Genomic DNA, 20,625 nt, shown 5'->3' with positions numbered 1-20,625 from the left:
TTCTAACAACTTTATATGACCAAAATGGTGTGAAAAGACTTCATGGTGCTACTATACCTACTATGTTAGAAAGTCCTTCAAGAAAAAGCTGCTGTTTGAGATCTCTTTAACAATTTATTTTGTTATTTTTAACTTAATATGTGCACGTGGCTTAACAAATATTCAAATACTACAGTTGGAGAGTTAATAAAAGGTCTTTCATCCTAGTCCCTGGTTCGTCTCCCCAAAGAAATCTCTTTTTGATGTCTTTTTTATCTGTTCATAAGTTCTGTGTATAAAGAAGCATGTTGCAGGATAAAGCTATTAACCTGAAGGTTATTTTCCCTGTTGGCCCTGATCTCTCTCTCTCAAAGGGCTTCATGGAGCCCTTCATTTGCCCCTAGAAAGACCAGAAGAACCCCAAAAAGAACAAAGGATTCAACTGAGTATATTCTCCTGGTTGCAGTTAACAAACTGATTTAAAAAGATTATTGGTTTATATAACTGAAAAGTTCTGCAGGAGAATGGGTTTCCTGCATGGCTTTATGGGACTTTGAGTTTTTTCTTCTCCATGGGTCATTTTCCTCCTTAGCCTGGTTTCCCTTAAATAACAAAAGAGTTGCTTAAGCTTCTGAGTTTGGTTATATACTTCCTGGTCCACCTCTGAAGAGCGAAAGAACATTTCTGTCTTGGCATTCCAAACAAGAATCCTGAGATTGAACTTAATTGGATTAGCTTAGGTCACATGCCCACTCTCAAAAAAGGTACTGTTGCCTCAGAAATAGGCCTACTCCTAGAGCTGTGGGTATAGTGAATTTATAGTCTACATGGGGAAGAGGTGGATACCTGAATGAAAATCAAGGTAATGTTGGGAAGGTGTGTAAGCAACCAACAAATGCCCACTACACTTCTGAGTGATTTCTAAAAAAACAATAGCACAGGTAAAAGCCAATGTTACATGTGTATTTCTATCTTTAGAAACAAACCATATCACATTACACCCATGGACTTACACCTTGCTTTTTTCACTTAATACATCTTAGGAGATGTTTTAATCAATGCATATAAATCTACCTTATTCTTTTTAACGACTTTATAATGTTCTATTGAATAAAAGGACCATATTTTATTGGATGTTTAAGATCTTCCCTATATTTTGCAATTACACAGTACTGAAGTGAAAATCCTTGTGGACCTGTGAGAATATTATCTGTAGCACTCTCATCTAGAAATAGAATTATTGGGTCAAAAAGAATCCTTTGGATCATCTAAAAATGGCCACCTAGAAGTGGAGTTCTTGGATCAAAAGGAAAATATTTATTAGGTGCTTTTTAAATGCTAGACACTATGGCAGGTACTGGGTATAACCCAGAGAGCAAGTTAAGTTTGATCCTTGCCATCACAGAATTTTACATTCTACTGGAGGAGACAGACCTTTAAGAACTACCAGGCAAATATGTATTAATTGCAGCATGCTATGAAGAAAATAAGGGACTAGAGGCAATAATGGGACGTTTTTGATAGGGTGGTCAGGAAAAGTCTAAGAATGTCACATGTGCTTTTACATTTTAATAGATTTGGCAACATTGCTTTGCAAATAAGATGTAGCAGTTTACACACCTCCATCACCAACAATATTGTACTAAACCTTTTGATCTTTGCCAATCTAATAGGTGATAAATGGCATTTCACTTTTTTTTTTTTTTTTAAGAGAGGGAGTGAGTGGGTCTGGGGGAGGGACAGAGGGAGAAACAGTCTTAAGCAGACTTCCCGCTGGGTGTGGGGCCCAACGCGGGGCTCAGTCTTAGGACCCTGAGATCATGACCTGAGTGGAAATCAAGAGTCAGATGCTTAATCAACTGAGCCACCCAGGTGCCCCTAGGATTTTTCTTTATTAGCTTATTCATATGATGGTTTAAAGTTATACATTTCCTAATATTAAATTATGGGTTAAGTTTATTGGCCTCATTTGTAGGTTTTTTATTGTTTAGAACAATCACTGGCACATAATTTTCTATTTAAAATTCAGAATTAGGAATAATATCTCACTGAATGTGTGGAAGCAGAGAGAAAAGCAGAAAGGATCATTACAAAAAGATAAGAACTGCTATCTTATGCTATTATAGCAAGGTAGCATGACTTGTAATGCAGCAGTGCCTCTATAGCTCCTATAGAAAAGGAAGCTTTTATTTTGAATATCTTAAGAATGGACCTGATGAAAACACATGAACCACCATTTTGTTTACAAAAATAAGAATAATCCTGGAAAATGAAAAATCTCAAATTTCAAAATTGATTTTTTAAATTAGCAACATGTAATCTGTCCCATTAGATAGCATTTTTATTTATTCTCATCTACCTTTACCCCTTCCAAATGATAGACTACTTAAATTAAAAAATGCAGACCTTGAATTTTTTTAAAACTCTGTTTTGTTAAATTACATTACCCGTTTTGATTTTCATTTTAAGCCTTGATGCTATGAGTGACGTTTAAGAAGCCAATCGTGGTAGGGAGTTTGAAAGGGGAAGTAAATGAATTAAGATTTTTTACTTCCTTTTTAAGTTAAATTAAATTTTAAATTAAATTTTGTTTATCCCTTATATAATTTTTGAAAAATATATAAGCCCTTCTTTAGAAAGAATCAGACATATGAATTTCCCATACAAGAAAAAATGTTAACTTCTAATTAGTAAAATCTTTGCATTGACTGCATTTATTCGCCTTAGGAAGTTTTAAGGTGAATACACTTATTCATTTTTAAAAGATACTTCCAAGCTTCTGGCACCGGAGGAGGAAAGGTTAACTCTCCTTGTCATAATGAAACGTGTTTTTTTCTTTTGTTGTGATAATTTCAATGTTGAAAACACTGAATAACTTACCTGTCATAAAACAATGATTAGTACATTTAATGATCTTTCAAAACTATCAACTAATTAAACAGAAGTTGGTTTAGATTTTTATTTTTATTTATTTTATTTTTTTATTTTTAAAGGTTTTATTTATCCATTTGACAGAGAGAGAGAGACAGCCAGCGAGAGAGGGAACACAAGCAGGGGGAGTGGGAGAGGAAGAAGCAGGCTCATAGCAGAGGAGCCTGATGTGGGGCTCGATTCCATAACGCCGGGATCACGCCCTGAGCCCAAGGCAGACGCCCAACGATTAAGCCACCCAGGCGCCCCTGGTTTAGATTTTTAAAAGGATTCATTTTATTCAAAGACTATAAAAAACAGTTTTCGGTAAGATGAACAAGAGGAAATATTTCTCTTTTCTTCTGTAGAATTATTTTGATAAAGTGATAGCTGATGCTTTCCCCCCCCCCCCGAAACCTACATTCACGTGTTGCTGATTATGCTTTTATAGTAATATACTTAATTTTCATTACCTTAAATCTTTCAATCCAAATATATTTTCATTGTTCAGTTTAACCTTCAATTGTTTGATACTATGAAAAAAAAAAGAAATAAAAAAACGCCAATACGTTGACATTATTTTTGCCGTTGTGTTTCACGACTTTTTAAATTGGGGAGACATGGAAAAGTATGTGTCTGTTTAATTTGTGAGTGAGCAAAGCAGATATGCTGGCTCTTGGTGGTAACACTAAACCGAGTTGGCCGGTTTTCGCTCTAATAAAATCAGCTTCAGCTTGAAGACGAGAACGGCCCGCGCTCGCACCTGCCCGCCGCGGGTGGGCGGAGCTCCGCCCCCTGCCGCGCGCCGGAAGCAGGACACCATCGAGCCGCGGTCCTTCCGCGTGCCTAGAGAGGAGGCGACGGTGCGTTGGGGAGGAGGCACTGGCGCTGGGCGAGGAGCCGGGACGGTGCTGGAGGCCGGCTGGCTGCCCCTGCGGGTCGGTGCTGGGTGCGTGGGGCCTGCGCTTCGTCTGGGAAGGCCCTGCAGCACCGAGGTGGGGAGCAGCTGGTGCCCTGGGTGCAGAGAAGCCTCCTGCGACAGAGGGCCCGCAGGCCGGGGCGGGGCCGAGGGCGTCAGTCCCGGGCGGGGGGCGTCCTGAAGCTGCGGACCTGCTGACCTGGGCACAACTTCGGCTGCACTTGTTTCATCCATTGAGCGCAGTTTTAAACACGTGTTGAAGGTAAGCCCCAGGGGGTGGTGCTGGAGCAGAAACCTGAAGGACGTGAAAAGACCTGTGTGGACTTTGGGGGGCACGCGCTTTCAGGCAGAGGGAACAGCACGTGCAAAGGCCTCCGAGCTTGCTGGGCATTCTCGAGGAAGAGCAAGGAGACCGGCAATGTAGACCGGACCGCAGTGAGCGGGACCGGGGTTTGTAGAGGGTGGTATCCGGGTGGGGAGCGGGAGGAGGGGTGTAGGAGAAGTGGGCGTTGTACTGTGTGAGTAATTCGGTCGTTTCTTGGTGTGGAGAATTTTTGGAGGATTGTAAGCAGAGGAAAAACACGAGCTGACTTATGTTTTAAAGCATCTGTAGCTGCGAACCCAGGATGAGGTTAGACCGTAGGGCCGCAAGAACGGAATCAGGGAAACTATTGCAAGTGCTTCAGGAAGGAGATGGGGATACCTTGAACTTGCATTATGGTAGAAGTGGTTAGTCGTGGTCAGATTAATGATCTTCCTGGAAGGTGGAGCCCGCAGGCTTTGCTCTTGGATCAGATGTGGATTATGAGGGAGAAGGCAAAGTTAAGTCCAAGGGTTTAAGTGTTCTTCGAGGAAAGATCTGAGGTTGAGCTTTGAGACCTTGTGTAGGTTATTAAACTCTCCATGTCTCAGTATCCTTCTCTGTGCAGTGAAGTTGTGTCTTGATACAGTTGTGTGAGAATGAAATGCATTAATACTCGTAAAGGACATAGAACAGTTGTGGTGGCTTATTGTTTTATTACGCTGAGACATGAACGGTGTATGGGCACTAAGAAAAAAAAACTGGAGAATTGAAGAGTGTTCCAGACAGGAGGAGTAAGATGTGGAAGGACCCAGGAACAGGAAAGAGCATGGTAAATTTGAGGAACTGAAGGTTTATTAGATCATAAGAAAATTTTAAGCCGTATTAGATGTTTTTAACTTGATCCTGAGGGTAGTGATGAGTCCCTAAATGCAGTAAATGCACAGCAGAGATACAATCGTATCTCCTCTTTAGAAATATCACTGTTTGCGGTGTGGGAAGTAGATTGGTGAGTCAGGAAGACCAGTCACAGTAGTCTGGATAGGAGGCGATGGTGGCAAGGGGGATGAAGAGGAGAGACTAGATTTAAGAGCTGTTTAGGCAGAATCAATAGACCTTGACTGATCTGATGCAGGAGATATAAAAGCAGGCTGGAAGGATCAGTTTGTCATATTATTTTTTACATTGTTTGATGTGTTTAATCATATCATGGAAATGACCACCACTAATGCAGCAATGTATGCTATATATCAGTATTAGAGTTCTCCAGAGAAGCAGAACCAACAGGAAATACATGGACACATAGAGACAGATTAATTATAAGGAATTGGTTCATGAAATTACAGAGACTGGCAAGTCGCCAAGATCTGCAGGGTGAGTCCGTGAGCTGGAGACCCAGGAGAGCTGATGGTTTAGTTCCATTCTGAGTCCAGAGGCCTGAGAACCGGGGGATGCGATGGTGCAGTTACAGTAGGAAGTAGGAAGGCCAGCAGGCTTGAGAGCCGGCAAGAGCCGATGTTTCCATTTGAGTCCGCAGGCAGGAAAAAAGCCGATGTCCCTGTGTGAAGGCAGTCGAGCAGGGAGAATTCTCTTACTTAGCTTGGGAGAGTCAGCCTTTTTGTTCTATTGAGACCTGCAGCTGATTGGATGAAGCCCACCTGCATTCGAGAGGGCATGTTTTACTCAGTCGACTAATGTAAATGTTACCCTCATCCCAAAACACCCTCACAGAAACACCAGAATAATGTTTGACCAAGTATCTAGGCACCCCATGATCCAGTCAAGTTTTCACATAAAATTAACCATTGCAATACCAAACTTTTATTTCTGGCTAATAATCATCATTTTCTTTGACTTTTTCATTTCTGTTAAGAATAGTAGGATTTGACTTTTTAAATTTTAAGTCCATTTTTTCTTTAAAGATTTTATTTATTTATATGGCAGAGAGACAGCCAGCGAGAGAGGGAACACAAGCAGGGGGAGTGGGAGAGGAAGAAGCAGGCTCCCAGCGGAGGAGCCTGATGTGGGGCTCGATCCCAGAACGCCGGGATCACGCCCTAAGCCGAAGGCAGACGCTTAACGACTGCGCTACCCAGGCGCCCCTTAAGTCCATTTTTTGACAATAAAAAATGTGTATTTGACCAAATATATATTTGATCATCTGGGAGTGACCGTGTCCACATCCAGGACTGTATAGCAGCAAGCTGTATTTGGAACCCAACCAGGTTTTAGAGTGTTTTTAAACCCAAGAGCCAGTTTTTGCAATTCATTTAGGTGTCCTTTTAATCTAGAACGATACCGCTTTTTATTTTCATGAAATCGACTGCTGTACATGAGCTGCCTTCAGGGTTCATCTGCAAGTCTCCTCATTCCTGGATTCATGGAAGCGTTTAGTAAAACGCTGCACAAGTGACAAGGCCCGAGGTCAGTTGTGTGACTCTTGGTGTTGCTGGGCTTCATCATTTGGCAGGTTTGTGGCCGCCAGGTAGCTCCACTGTTTCTTTTGTAATTAATAAGCAATCAGCGTGGTGGTTCTTTGAGGCTGTGACAGCGTCCTTTTTCCCCACTCCTTTTGCCCAGTGATTTTGCCCATGTGTGGTCCTTGATTCAGTCAGTTATTTCATCAAGCTACAAAACGGTGATTTTTTAGATTTGTTACTCCTGCTCTGTCAGCTGGCAGTCTTGTGTAGAACAGAATTTTCTTGTTTTGTATGTGTGTTCCGTTTTTAGGAATGGTTGAGAGGGAAAGAAATTGATAGCAATTACTGGAATTGTATGAACCCAACAAAGGTGTATTGCTGTTGTTACTATTACTATTACTGCTACTGTTTCTGTGATTTTTTTTAAAGATTTATTTATTTATTTATTTATTTGAGGTGGGGCGCACGGGGGAGGGGGAAGGGCAGAGGGAGAGGGAGAAGTGGACTCCCTGCTGAGCAGGGAGCCTCATGCAGGACTCGATCCCAGGACCCTGGGATCCTGACCTGAGCCGAAGGCAGACGCTTAACCAACTGAGCCACCTGTGTCTGTGATTCTTGTTTTCACGTTTTCAGGAGGAGACAGTGAAAAGGAAGTTGTCCGGGGCAGAGAACACAAGCAGGCTGACGCTGGGGATGGCGACAGCAGCGGCCAGTGACCATTCCCCAGCTCCTCTGAATCTGAAGAAGGAGGGGCTTCGGACAGTGAAGGAGGATCCCCGCTCTGCTGCGGAGCAGGGATTCAAGCTGCCGGGAAACAGCACGGGCCTTGGACAAGAAGCGCTGTGGAAACAGTTCAGGCAGTTGCGATATGAAGAGACCGCAGGGCCCCGCGAGGCGCTGAGCCGGCTCCGGGAGCTGTGCCGACGCTGGCTGCGGCCCGAGATGCACAGCAAGGAGCAGATCGTGGAGCTGCTGGTGCTGGAGCAGTTCCTGACCATCCTGCCCGAGGAGCTGCGGGCCCGGCTGCGGGAGCAGCAGCCGGAGAGCGGCGAGCAGGCGGTGACTGTGCTGGAGGATCTGGAGAGGGAGCTTGGAGAAGCAGGACGGCATGTGGTAAGGAGCAGACGTGCTCTTTTGCAGAAAAGCAGGAATTGAGGCCTTGGGCCGGGGAGGTGGACGTGAGCTCAGCAGCAGGAGAACTGCCAAGCTTTGTTTTCTATATTTCTTTTTTTTTTTTTTTTTTTTTTAAAGATTTTATTTATTTATGTGACAGAGAGACAGCCAGCGAGAGAGGGAACACAGCAGGGGGAGTGGGAGAGGAAGAAGCAGGCTCATAGCAGAGGAGTCCGATGTGGGACTCGATCCCGGTACGCCGGGATCACGCCCTGAGCCGAAGGCAGACGCTTTAACGACTGCGCTACCCAGGCGTCCCTGTTTTCTATATTTCTTTCCAGTCCGGCTGCTCGTGCTGTAGGTCAGCCTCCCCTGCCGTGTGCTGGGAGGAAAGGAGCCGCACGTGCTGGTTCCCCAGCCGCTTTTCTTTGCTTTCTCCCCTTCAGGTTTCTCTTTACTCCTTTCTCTCATGGAAGTGTTTCCTGAGCAGTTTCCTCCTAAGCCCACAGGTCCCTAACTGTCCCTACACGTACATAACTGTCTCTAGGGCCCGGAGCAGGCAAAGAAGCAGAAGACGCTCGCGGAGGAGGCAGCCGCTGTGGGAGCAGTGCGGGAGCCGCGGGTCCAGGCCGAGCGGGACGTGCCAAAGCCTGAAGAAGAGAAGGGTAAGAAACAGCCGCGTCTGCCCCGTGTGACAGGTGGGCTTTGGCGTCCCCTCCGGAGGCCCGGCTCTTGTGTTTGTTTTGAGTTGGGTTTATTGAGGTATAGTCCACGCACGGTAGAACTCACTCTCTAAGTGTTCCGGTCGGTGAGTTTTCACAAGTCATCTAATCACCACCGCAATCCAGATCTGGGAGATTCCCATCACCCCAAACATTTACCCCCATCCTTTCCTTGGTGTTTCTGTTCAGCTGAAACCTAGGCATGTCCTATGCTGCCCTTCATCTCCTCCTCCTTCCTCTTACCATTGGGTAAATTAGCAAGGATCGCTAGTTTCTCGCCCGAGGCCAAGAACCCCAGCCACGTGCGCCAGTACTCATTTTCCTTGTCTCCTTCAAGTTATTGTAGTATTATTACTGTGTTTTGTTTCATGTCACCTAGATTTGTTTTACTGTATTGTATTTTCTTTGTCACTGAAATCCCTCTTTCTTGTTTCTGTCCCTTACATTTTTTTAAAGATTTTATTTATGTATTTGAGAGAGAGAGAAAGGGCGTGCAAGAGCACAAGTAGGGTGAGGGGCAGGGGGAGTAGCAGGCTCCCCGTTGAGCACTGAGCCCGACGCGGGACTCGATCCCAGGACCCTGAGATCATGACCTGAGCCGAAGGCAGATGCTTCACTGACCGAGCCTCCGCGGCGCCCCGTGATGGGCATATGTTTTAAATACGACAAGTAAATGTGGTCACAGTAGGCCCTTGCCCTCCAGGTCTGTTGAAAATGCTATTTTACGCTCAAAGTTCAAGTTGTTTTCTGGTTTCAGAGCCGCCCCCTCGTTTTAGTTGTTTATGTCATTAGATCGTGGCTGGGAAAGGATCTCTCTTCCTTTAAGCCCTCCGTCCCCTGTGGGCGGCCGCAGGAAGGTGTGCACAGGGTGCCCCGCACGGGACTCACTGTCGGGCTGCTTGCGAGTCCCCCGCAGTTCCCTTTGGCTCGCCCGTGCTCTCCCTTTACAGTTGCTCTGCTGCCTTTGCGTGGCTCCCACTGATGAACTCGCACTAGCTGGTTACCGCGGCTGCCGAGGACCTCTCTCGCCTGCTTTCTCTGTCTTTCCAGCGTGGCGTCCTCATTCAGGCTCCTGGCCTTGGAAGGCCCTTCTCCTCACCCACCTGTGCCTGTGTGTCTGAGCTGAGGTTTTATTCATCAGACATGGCTTACGGTCTTTCACGTACGGGACATCGGAGCAAACGATTACAGCATCGAGATACCGTGTCTCTGTTGAGCCACCCAGGAAAGCAGGTGCTCCTGTCCAAGGAGATCAGAAGAGTCCAAGACATTTTTGTGAGCTTCATGTTACCCACGAGGTCTCGTAGTCCAGTGGTTTTGATCTATTGGTGAGGACGCTGAGCCCGGAGGGTTTAGATTACACAGCTAATCAGTGATAAAATGGGCTGTGTCTGCATTTCTTCATTTCCAGTGCTTTCTCTTTCTTATTGGCCCCAGGGCCCTCAGTTGACCTCGCTTTTTTATGCTCCAGCTGACAAACCATTTTCAAGAACGTACAGCCATGCCCTTGGAGACTGCTTGCTTGCTTACGCACTTTGTGTGCCGTGTGTATGTCACATGATCAGGTTCAAACCGTTTAAGATAAGCTGCCTCCTACCACAATCCCCGTCCTCCCCCGAGCAGCCACTGTTCACAATTTCTTGTGTACCCTCGCGGGTATATTCTGTGCAAACACAAGCGTCCACAGCATATCCACTTGGCACACATGGCTTGATTTAAATGTGTTCCTCCTAAACGCAGATTCCCTTCCCTAAGCATCAAAAAACAAGTAATTATTGGTATATATTTAATGTTTCAGGTGAGGAGACTAGGATTGAGCATGGGAAGATGGTTGTGGAGACAGACTCTTGTGTTGGAGTGGAATCTTCTGGGGAAGTATCTGAACCCGTAGAACCTCGTCCTGAGGACCCTAACTTGGAACGGCAGCAGGTCAAGGCCAAGGAAAAGACTGAGTATAAATGCTCAGAATGCGGAGAGGAATTCACCCAGCGCTCAGACCTGGCTAGACACGGAGGGACGCACACACAAGGAAAGCTCTGTGAATCTGCGGCTTGTCGGAGCCCTAGTCCTAGCACACGTGAGAAAATCCGCTCTGGACAGAAAGACCATCAGTGTCACGAGTGTGGGAAAGCCTTTCAGAGAAGTTCACACCTTGTCAGACACCAGAAAATCCATCTTGGCGAGAAGCCATATCAGTGCAAGGAGTGTGGGAAGGTGTTCAGCCAGAACGCAGGCCTGTTGGAACACGTCAGAATCCATACCGGAGAGAAGCCCTACCTGTGCATCCACTGCGGGAAGAACTTCAGGCGCAGCTCCCACCTCAGCCGACACCAGAGGGTTCACAGTCAGGAGGAGCCCTGTGAGTGCAAGGAGTGTGGGAAGACCTTCAGTCAGGCCCTTTTCCTCACCCACCACCAGAGAATCCACAGCCACTCCAGAAGCCATCGCTGTAATGAGTGCGGGAAAGCCTTCAGTTTGACCTCAGACCTTATTCGACATCACCGGATCCACACCGGAGAAAAGCCTTTCAAGTGTGCTGTATGCCAGAAAGCCTTCCGACTGAACTCCCACCTGGCTCAGCACGTGAGAATCCACAACGAAGAAAAACCCTACGAGTGTAACGAGTGTGGCGAAGCCTTCAGGCAGAGGTCGGGTCTCTTTCAGCATCAGAGATACCACCACAAACACAGTCTGGCTTGATGGGGCGTCCTCTCTGCAACATGGACAGTATGTTGACAAGCAAACGGCACTTTAGGAAGACTCGCTCCAGCCAGTTCTAGCCTCAGAGAACTCCTGGGGGCCAAACGCGAGGCTCTGCCCCTGCACTTGTGCTCAGCCTTGGACCACAATGATTTGACCCTCGATGGGACTGTGGGAACAAGCAAAGCAACATTCTTCACTGCAGGACTTCTCTGAGCCTTTAACATGGTAAATGCGTGATTGCTTATCTCCAGGTAGTAGAGAGCCACGTGATTGAGTGAGGGCTTTGAAGTCAGCAGTGAGTCAGTCAAGTATCCACGGATTTATAGGCTTCAACGGAACAAGAGAAGGTTGATATTTGCGTCTGCTACAGCAGCGACTATAAAATAAAACTAACGATGTTTGGAAATACACCACTCTCAAAAGTATCTTAAAGTGAAAGGTTAATGGTGGGCATTTTCCCCCAGTAGTTTTACTAACCACCCCCTACTGGCATCACCTCACCTCCCCCCACCCCAGGTCAGCAGAAGCATTTTGGAAAGCAAAGCAAATTTAATTGGACCACTCCCCACCCCATTCTTGCCACAATACTTCACGGATTCAAGTTAGAAATCAAGGTTTTATTTAAAATATGAAAGAGATTTCATAAGTCATTTGAATGAGTGGTGCTGAATTAATTCAGGTAGCAGCTGTCTTACTTGATAACTCCAGTGCCAGGACAGTGGCTCCTGCATAGACCCTGTTTAGTAAGTGGGGAAAGAAATCAGACTTTTTTCCTTTAATACTGATAACGAAATTTTATTTTATTTTTCATTTATTTTTTAAAGATTTTATTTATTTGAGAGAGAGCATGAGCAGGGGAAGGGCCAAGGGGCAGGGAGAGAAGCAGACTCTGCTGAGCACAGAGCCCGACAGTGGGGCTCCATCCCAGGACCCTGGGATCATGACCTGAACCAAAATCAAGAGTCAGATGCTTAACCAACTGAGCCACCCAGATGCCCCTGATAATATAATTTAAAAATGTTGCTTGGGGCGCCTGGGTGGCACAGCGGTTAAAGCGTCTGCCTTCGGCTCAGGGCGTGATCCCGGCGTTACGGGATCGAGCCCCACATCAGGCTCCTCCGCTATGAGCCTGCTTCTTCCTCTCCCACTTCCCCTGCTTGTGTTCCCTCTCTCGCTGGCTGTCTCTATCTCCGTCAAATAAATAAATAAATAAAATCTTAAAAAAAATAAAAATGTTGCTTGTTCTGGAATTCTTTGGAAGTCGAACAATAAAGTCCGCTGGGAGGAGACCATGATTTGATACCGTGAATACCAAAATGTCGTGGTAGTAATGAAGAGCATTAAGCTTGGGGGAGTCCACTCCTGAGCCGTCATTGCCTGCTGCTTGGCAGTGCTGCCTGGGGTATTGTGTCTGCACACAGTGTCCCAGTCTGCTGTGGGAATCAGCCCTCGTGCATTGTTGAGGATTTGGTTCAGCTGCATGTAGTTTAGAAACAGACCAAGCAGTCCAGGACTGACAAAGTGACTCTATGACACCACTAGGGACCCTGCCTCTGCGTTTCTGCTCCAACACCCTAGTGCACACCACCAGTCCTGAGGTTGTCACATGATCCTTGGTGGCTGCTGAAGCTCCAGCCATCACATGCAAAATGCAGACCGACAGAGGTCAGTTCCTCCCAGTCCGGCCATCCCTCTGTGAGCAGCCTCCCAGAAGTCACTTGTGCACATATGCTACAGGCCAAAACTTGGGAAAGGGAGTCTGGAGAGTGTGTGTTTTGGCTTGCGGAGTGCCCAGCCGAAAACTAAGCTCTGTCACTTAGGAAGAAAAGGGAGCATGAAGGCTGGAACAGGCACTTAGCAGTCTTTGACCCACTTCCTTCCCACCTGCATCTGGCTGCATGCAGTGTGACCAGATACCACTGTTCGTACCATTTCCTGGAGGAGGACCAAATCTGTGGGAGAAGCAGTGCAACTTTTTGAGGCACTAAAGAATTCCATGGAAACAGTCATGTTTCATTCCTTAGGAAGTTGTAAAGCTGTCTTTCATTCTGCCTGGATGGATAACATTAAGTAGATCCCGGGGATTTTCTCCCAAGTGTTTTGACGGCCGTGCTGAGGTCAGTATGTGAGCATTCAGCTCCGTGTCATAGTTTAAATCTGCTTGATTCTGTTCCGTTTGAGAAGGAAGGAACAGAGGATATTTTTCTTATTCTCATGAAAAAGCAGTGACAATGACAAGAGTCAAAGGAAGAGTGATATACCCTTCAATATCTGGAAACTTTAGCTTTGTGACGGTTCTGTAGTACATGCATTATGAGCGTTCGGAGTTCATTGACCCCTTAACCACCCCGATCCCTCACACAGCCCCAAAGGAAATGGTGTTCTCATCAGTACCCTGGGGGCACCCCCTTAACCTCTTGGACATAAATGTTGGATACAGGTATATATTTTTAAAATTTTTTTTGAAGAGAGCAGGGGGGCGGGGAGGGTAAGAGGGTGAGGGGATGGGAGAATCTCAAGCAGGCTCCATGCCCTGGACCCTGAGATCATGACCTGAGCCGAAATCAAGAGCCAGGAGCCCCTGGATACAGGTATATTTTAATAACATGCTCTTCTTCTCTATTCTTGAAGATTACAGAAACATTGAACAAAGGGCAGAGGTTATAACAGATCTTGTTGGAGATTTTGTGGCTGTGCCACATGTTAGATGCTCTAGAAGGAAAGCTGAAAGTCTGTTCGGAGGCAGCAGCCCAGAAAGGACGAGCTGTATTGCAGAGTGCCTTCTGCTGAGGAGCTTTTCTTTTCTTTTTTTTTTTTTTTTAATGATTTTTTATTATATTATGTTAGTCACCATACAGTACATCCCCGGTTTCCGATGTAAGGCTTGATGATTCATTAGTTGTGTATAACACCCAGTGCACCATGCAATACGTGCCCTCCTTACTACCCATCACCGGTCTATCCCATTCCCCCACCCCCCTCCCCTCTGAAGTCCTCAGTTTGTTTCTCATAGTCCATAGTCTCTCATGTTTCATTCCCCCTTCTGATTACCCCCCCCTTTCTTTATCCCTTTCTTCCCCTACCGATCAACCTAGTTCTTATGTTCCATAGATGAGAGAAATCATATGATAGTTGTCTTTCTCTGCTTGACTTATTTCACTTAGCATTATCTCCTCCAGTGCTGTCCATGTTGTAGCAAATGTTGAGAACTCGTTCTTTCTGATAGCTGAGTAATATTCCATTGTATATATGGACCACAACTTCTTAATCCAGTCATCTGTTGAAGGGCATCTCGGCTTGCTGAGGAGCTTTTCTGTTGGGATAGTAGCCTCTAATGTTCAGAGAAGAGTGGTCCTCATGTGTCTTCATTTCCTGCTCACTCTCCTGTTTAAAAAAACTGATGAAGTTATCAACAAGTGTGCCGTTATAAATGTAGTATGGAAAAACAGGAGAGGGAAAAATAAAGCACCCTAATTTTCACCTGTCAAAAATAATCACTGTTTGGGGCGCCTGGGTGGCGCAGTCGTTAAGTGTCTGCCTTGGGCTCAGGGCCTGATCCCGGCATTCTGGGATCGAGCCCCACATCGGGCTCCTCCACTGGGAGCCTGCTTCTTCCTCTCCCACTCCCCCTGCTTGTGTTCTCTCTCTCTCGCTGGCTGTCTGTCTCTGTCACATAAATATAAAATCTTAAAAAAAAAATCACTGTTTAGTGTGTGCGTATACGTACATTCACAGTACTGATAATTTCTGCTATAGTTGTTCATGTTTTTTCTTCATAAGTCCTTAGTAAATTAACTTTTGTTTATGATAGAAATTCATGTATTTTGTAAAAACCTTGAAAAACGTAAAGCAAATCATCCTGCTTCATGTTCAGTCCAGATATAATCTCTTAATGATGTATTTTGAGATACTGATCTTTCTTATGCATAGAAACACTACTTTTCTCACTGGACTTCGTATCATGAACAGTTTTGATTTGTAAAAGAAAAAGACAATCCATTTGCCTTTCTGCCCATTCCATTCTAGGCCAGTTCTGCCACGATCCGGGTAGGCAGCTTGCCATGTGACCCTTCTCCGACCACTGAGGATTGACCGGGGTGGGGGACCCCTAAGCCAGGCTTGGGCAGAAGTTCCATATTGGGTCACAGATTCTCATTGGTCTCTGTTAGACATTTGAACAAGAAACTAATCTAGAGCTGGAACCATTTTTCCATAAACACCAAATAGGAACAAACCAGCCCAGTGAGAAGTAAAAGAATGAAGGCAAGTCCTGAAGCTGGGACCCCAGGAGGCTCAGAGAGACTCAGGACAAGCGACTCCGGCCCTCAGCTCCTGAGGTCCACCGCACTCCCAGCAGGTCTTGGGAGCCCAAGGAATGCCCTTGCTTCCTTCCGTTAAAGGTTTCTTTTAAGTCCGTTTGATTGGGTTTCTGAACCTTGCTAACAAACAAAAAAATCCCTCATTAAGACACCAAGATAACTAAAAGTCTTCATGGAAGATCATTTATTTTTATTTTTTAAAAGTAAAAAAAAAAAAGATTTTATTAGAGAAAGTGACGGAGTGAGAGAGCACAGGCAGGGGGAGCAGGAGAGGGAGAAGCAGGCTCCCTGCTGAGCAGGGAGCTGATACAGGACTTGATCCCAGGACCCTGAGATCACGACCTGAGCCGAAGACAGCTTCGGAACGGAGCACCCAGGCGCCCCAGAGAGAGTTTAATACAGGTTGCCCGGTATTCTCCGGTATGTGTTCTCATTGTTAGTCATTTAGTTTATAGTTTGTCACCACAAACAGTTCAGTGAACATTTGGATGTAGTAGCTTTGCTCACCTTGTAGAATTCTTTTCCTTCGTTCAATTCCTGAAACTAGAATGAATGAGACAAAGGCGTAGGCACATTCCCTAAGGTTTGATTCATTTGCCAGATTGCCCTCCAGAAAGGTTATACTAACCTGTGCCTTCTGTTCGCAGTTTGTGAAAATGCCCGTTTTTCCATACCCACATCAAACCTGGGAATTACTCTCTCACACATTTGACAATCTGGTGCATATGAAACGAGTCTGTTTTGTAAGGGGTTTTGAAGAATACTTTTCCCATCAAAGTTGAACATCTAGAATGTGACTTGGTCATTTATAACTCTTGATTTTGTGAACAGCCATGCTCACGTTTTTCCGGATTTTTCTATTAAATTTTTATTTTAAACAGCAGTGCCCTAAAAAATAGGGGAGCTGTATATAAAATTTTAAGGGCACATGCTCTTTGACGGATCCGTTCCACTGTGTAGTACTTACGCTGGCATCATTAAATTCGTGAAGATGTTGTCTGTTCTCTGCATTCCCGTATCCACATGACTTCTGTACACACACAGACGCGTGTGCACACTACCGTAAAACAACAGGGATGGTAGGTGAACTGGGGTGTGTCCGTACAACGGAAACTATTCGGCTGTTAAAAAATAAGGTGAATGGAAAGATCTCCAAGCTAAGCAGAAAAGGCTGAGGTGCAAATTCATGTTGTGATCCCATAAGTGTTAAAAAATATACAGCTACATAGTCACTAAACTGGTGTTTATTGAGCGCTACTCCGTGGCTGGTAGTGTCCGGGAAAAGGTACAAAAAATACTAACAACGGTAACTTTGGGGATGGGGCACTTTTCATTTTCTCGTCTCTACCCAACTTGAGTTTCATTTGGGCATATATAACCTGCATATTTAAGTTTTAAGAATTTGTGCTGCTTGCTATGTTGTCATTGTTCATCTGTCTAACCAGCAACCGCAGAGGATCCTAAGAGTCTCGGCTTTGCCTTCGCCATCTTGTTTTTCATTGAAAAGATTTGCAGAGATGAGGGGCCCGCTCGGGTCTTCGGGACGCGCCTGCGCGGGGCGGCGGCGGGGGTCCGCCCGGCGCACTAGCGAGAAGCGCGGCCTCGATCCTAGAGAGGCCGGGACCGCGTTCCTAGAAAAGCCGCTCCTCGGCTGCTCGAGCGGCGGAAGGAGTAGCTTTGGAGCCTCGGGCTCTCTGCCCCTCGGAGCCTGTGGCGAGGCTGCCGCTTCTCCGCTGAACGCGTTCCTTGAGCTTTTGGTCAGCTGACCAGCAGTCGGACGCGCACGTATTGCGCGCTCGCTCGGTGCCTTCGGGGTGCCCCTCCGTGCCTTCTCCGACCGCCGTGCTGCCCGGACACCAGGTGGGAGCCGGGCCCGCCGGGGCCGTGCGGACGGGGCCTCTGACCCCGGGGGGGCGGGAGACGGGCTCGCCGGGGGTGTGCGGACCGGGCCTCTGACCTCGGGGGGTGGGAGCCGGGCTCGCCGGGGATGTGCGGACGGGGCCTCTGACCCCGGGGGGCGGGAGCCGGGCTCGCCGGGGGTGTGCGGACGGGGCCTCTGACCTCGGGGGGCGGGAGCGGGCTCGCCGGGGTGTGCCGGACCGGGCCTCTGACCTCGGGGGTGGGAGCCGGGCTCGCCGGGGATGTGCGGACGGGCCTCTGACCCCGGGGGGCGGGAGCCGAGGCTCGCCGGGTGTGCGGACCAGGCCTCTGACCTCGGGGGTGGGAGCCGGGCTCGCCGGGGGTGTGCGGACGGGGCCTCTGACCTCGGGGGGTGGGAGCGGGCTCGCCCGGGGTGTGCGGACCGGGCCTCTGACCCCGGGGGTGGGAGCCGGGCTCGCCGGGGGTGCGGACCGGGCCTCCTGACCCCGGGGGCGGGAGCCGGCTCGCCGGGGGTGTGCGACGGGGCCTCTGACCTCGGGGGGGCAGGGCAGGCTCGCCCGGGGTGTGCGGACCGGGCCTCTGACCCCGGGGGGCGGGAGCCGGGCTCGCCGGGGCCGTGCGGACCGGGCCTCTGACCCCGGGGGGCGGGAGCCGGGCCCGCCGGGGGTGTGCGGACGGGCCTCTGACCCGGGGGTGGAGCGGCTCGCCAGGTGTGCGGACCGGGCCTCTGACCCCGGGGGCGGGAGCCGGGCTCGCCGGGGCCATGCGGACGGGGCCTCTGACCCCGGGGGCGGGAGCCGGGCTCGCCGGGGCCATGCGGACGGGGCCTCTGACCCCAGGGCGGAGCCGGCTCGCCGGGGTGTGCGGACCGGGCCTCGACCCCGGGGGCGGAGCGGGCTCGCCAGGGGTGTGCGGACCGGGCCTCTGACCTCGAGGGCAGGAGCCAGGCTCGCCCGGGAGCAGTCGGGCCGGGACCTCGGCCCCCGGGGGGGCGGGAGCCGGCTCGCCGGGAGCCATGCGGACGGGGCCTCTGACCCCCGGGGGGGGGGCGGGAGCCGGGCGCTGCGGACCTGGCCTCTGTCCAGTGTGGGGGTGGGTGGTGGGAGCCAGAAAGCGACTGGATGGGCACGGTGGGTCGGGCTGGCTCTCCCGCGAATGGCCTGGTGGACAGAGGGGTTTCCTCTGTCTGGACATGAGGTGTAGGGTGGCGTTTGCGCTGGGACTTGGGAAATGTGTCCTCCTAGAAAGGCAGTCCTGGCCATGAAGGACAAGGTGGGTGGGGAAAAGTCGAGCAGGTCAGCATGGCAGTGACGTGAGGAGTTTGCAAAGAGGGTAGGGACTGTGTCTTTTATTTCGGGGTTAGTGTTGTGCATGGAAAATAATGACGTGCTTGGTAGCTTATCGAATGACAGACAAACCAGTAAAAACCCAGGGAAGGTCAGATCCTGGGGAGTTTGAATCCAGTCCAAGGAGAAGCGGTTGAAACCCTCTTTTTGGTGGGGGAGATGTGTTGAACACCGTCCGAATGGTGCTTTAGGAAATATTAATGGGGTGATGAGAGTGGACTGTGGGGCAGGGATACCTGCCGGGGAGCCGCCCGCGGAGTCCGGGCGATTCGAAGAAGGACGAGGCACAGACCGGTTAGTTGTGAGAGAAACGAGGGAGCAGGGGACGATCGCAAAGAGTGCCATCGCCCGGAACAGCTACAGCCTTGCATATGTATTGGCGGTAAACCATCAAAGACAAGGGTAACCAAAGGGGGTCTCGTGGTCTGTAGCACACCCTGGATGAATGAGCGCAGTCCTTCACAGTTAATGATTCTTCAGGAAGTCTTCAGCGAATAGTACATCGTGGGGAAGGTCACGGGAGTAAATGATGTAACATTCAGCAGGTGAAGCCTGTTCTTACGCATGTTTCTACGGACCCTAGGGCTATCATCAGGAGCAATCAGGTCTCCGATGGGGCGGCGTGCAGCCCTGAGCGGACCAGGTGTTCCCGCCGCTCCTTATCTCAGGGCGATGGGCCCTGAGCAAGCGGCGTTCTCAGCTGCTGTGCTCTGACGTCCACGCTAAAGCCGCAGGGGCTCCCAAACATGTTTTCCTACTATATATATCTTTAGCATAAGCTCTCAGCCAGGCCGCTGCGTTTCCCCCTTTTTCTTTTTGTAGGAGCAGGAAGGTGGACTTGGCCACTTCGCTTTCCGTCACCCGTTGGAAGACTTCTTTCGCATCTGAGGACTAAGCACATTACAAACAGAGAGATAAAAAGCAGTAGCAGAGCTCCTAGAAGGCTAGTACCGTTATTGTTAAACCACTGGAAAGGCTTTAAGGGGGACAGTGCCCCATCAATATTTTCCGCCAGGCTTAAGCCTGGTACGTTTTGTAAGTCGGCCCGAGTGATGCCCTGAATGGTATAATGTAGCTGTTTAATATCAAGAGTTAAATCGTTACCATAATGATTAAATAGATGTCTCCGAATTTTGTCCCAAGGAATTTCGGTTGCATTGTAAGGAAAGGGAGTAACACAAAATGTGGTGACGTTCCAGTCACAAGGCGCATGTCTAATTTAATATTTTGTATTTCATATCCTAGATATGCCATAGTATATTCTAGATCTGAGAGTCGTTCATTTATCTTTTGATCAATAATAGTTTGTTGACTCCATGCCTTGCTGGCATTGTGATGCCAATCTTGCACAAATCTTGTCGTTTGAACTGTTTGGTGCAATGCTGTTCCTGCCCCCGCAGCTATGGTGGTCATGGCAGTAATGCTGCGAATAGCCTTGATAAGGAGTCCTACAAGCCTTTTTGAGCGTCGGACCCACTTATGTAGGACCGCTAACAAGGCATGCATGTCGGGAGAACTCTCCCATGGACTGGGATGTTCAGTGGGTATCCATATTCCAACTCTCCTTCGTGCTAATAAGATGATTGATTGGTCGGTATTTATATTATGATTTAGGCAGGTATATAACCTGCAATTTGTGCAAAAAAGCTCTTTTTGGGACATATCCAATTTAAGGGGTCCTACCACCAACACATATGGGTCTCTCACACAAGCCTGAATATAGTCCTTATCGACCGTCTGAAAGTTTAAACTATAGTTTTCATCTTTGAAATAGGTCCCATTCCAGATCCTAATAGGGGCCTGTGCCACAGCAAGTTTCCATAAATGTTTTTGTCTTTTGCGGTAGTCCCTAAAAGGAGGGGGGCCGCTAACCCATGTGGGGTTAGCTGTGGGGCCATCGGAAATAGCATAAATGGAGGTACGATTGAATACATGCCATCGTAAGGTTCGATGATGGGAACATTGCGAACCCCTTAGAGGACCAGTCCCGTACTACGTAGGAATCATTAATT

General features: G+C 48.2%; 2 protein-coding genes across 3 annotated transcripts in view; both read left to right on the top strand.

Moving 5' to 3' along the window:
• Window positions 1-3,774: 3,774 nt before the first annotated feature.
• ZSCAN26 (zinc finger and SCAN domain containing 26) lies at window positions 3,775-11,924 on the top strand. The gene is made up of 4 exons (XM_040645141.1): window positions 3,775-4,070; window positions 7,163-7,642; window positions 8,190-8,307; window positions 10,163-11,924. The coding sequence occupies exons 2-4, from the start codon at window positions 7,223-7,225 to the stop codon at window positions 11,062-11,064; spliced, it is 1,440 nt and encodes a 479-aa protein (XP_040501075.1). The 5' UTR covers window positions 3,775-4,070; window positions 7,163-7,222; the 3' UTR covers window positions 11,065-11,924.
• A 5,146-nt stretch (window positions 11,925-17,070) lies between these two features.
• The window catches only part of PGBD1 (piggyBac transposable element derived 1), a 32,489-nt gene continuing 28,934 nt past the window's right edge, over window positions 17,071-20,625 (top strand). For both annotated transcript variants that reach the window (XM_040645132.1, XM_040645131.1), the window contains exon 1: window positions 17,071-17,246. The gene's annotated coding sequence lies outside the window, so the exon portion shown is untranslated. The remainder of the gene's footprint in view (window positions 17,247-20,625) is intronic.

The sequence above is a fragment of the Ursus maritimus genome, unplaced genomic scaffold (assembly GCF_017311325.1).
Source record: "Ursus maritimus isolate PB19 unplaced genomic scaffold, ASM1731132v1 scaffold_30, whole genome shotgun sequence".
NCBI classification, from domain to species: domain Eukaryota; kingdom Metazoa; phylum Chordata; class Mammalia; order Carnivora; family Ursidae; genus Ursus; species Ursus maritimus.
This window is presented reverse-complemented; position numbering and strand designations above follow the sequence as displayed.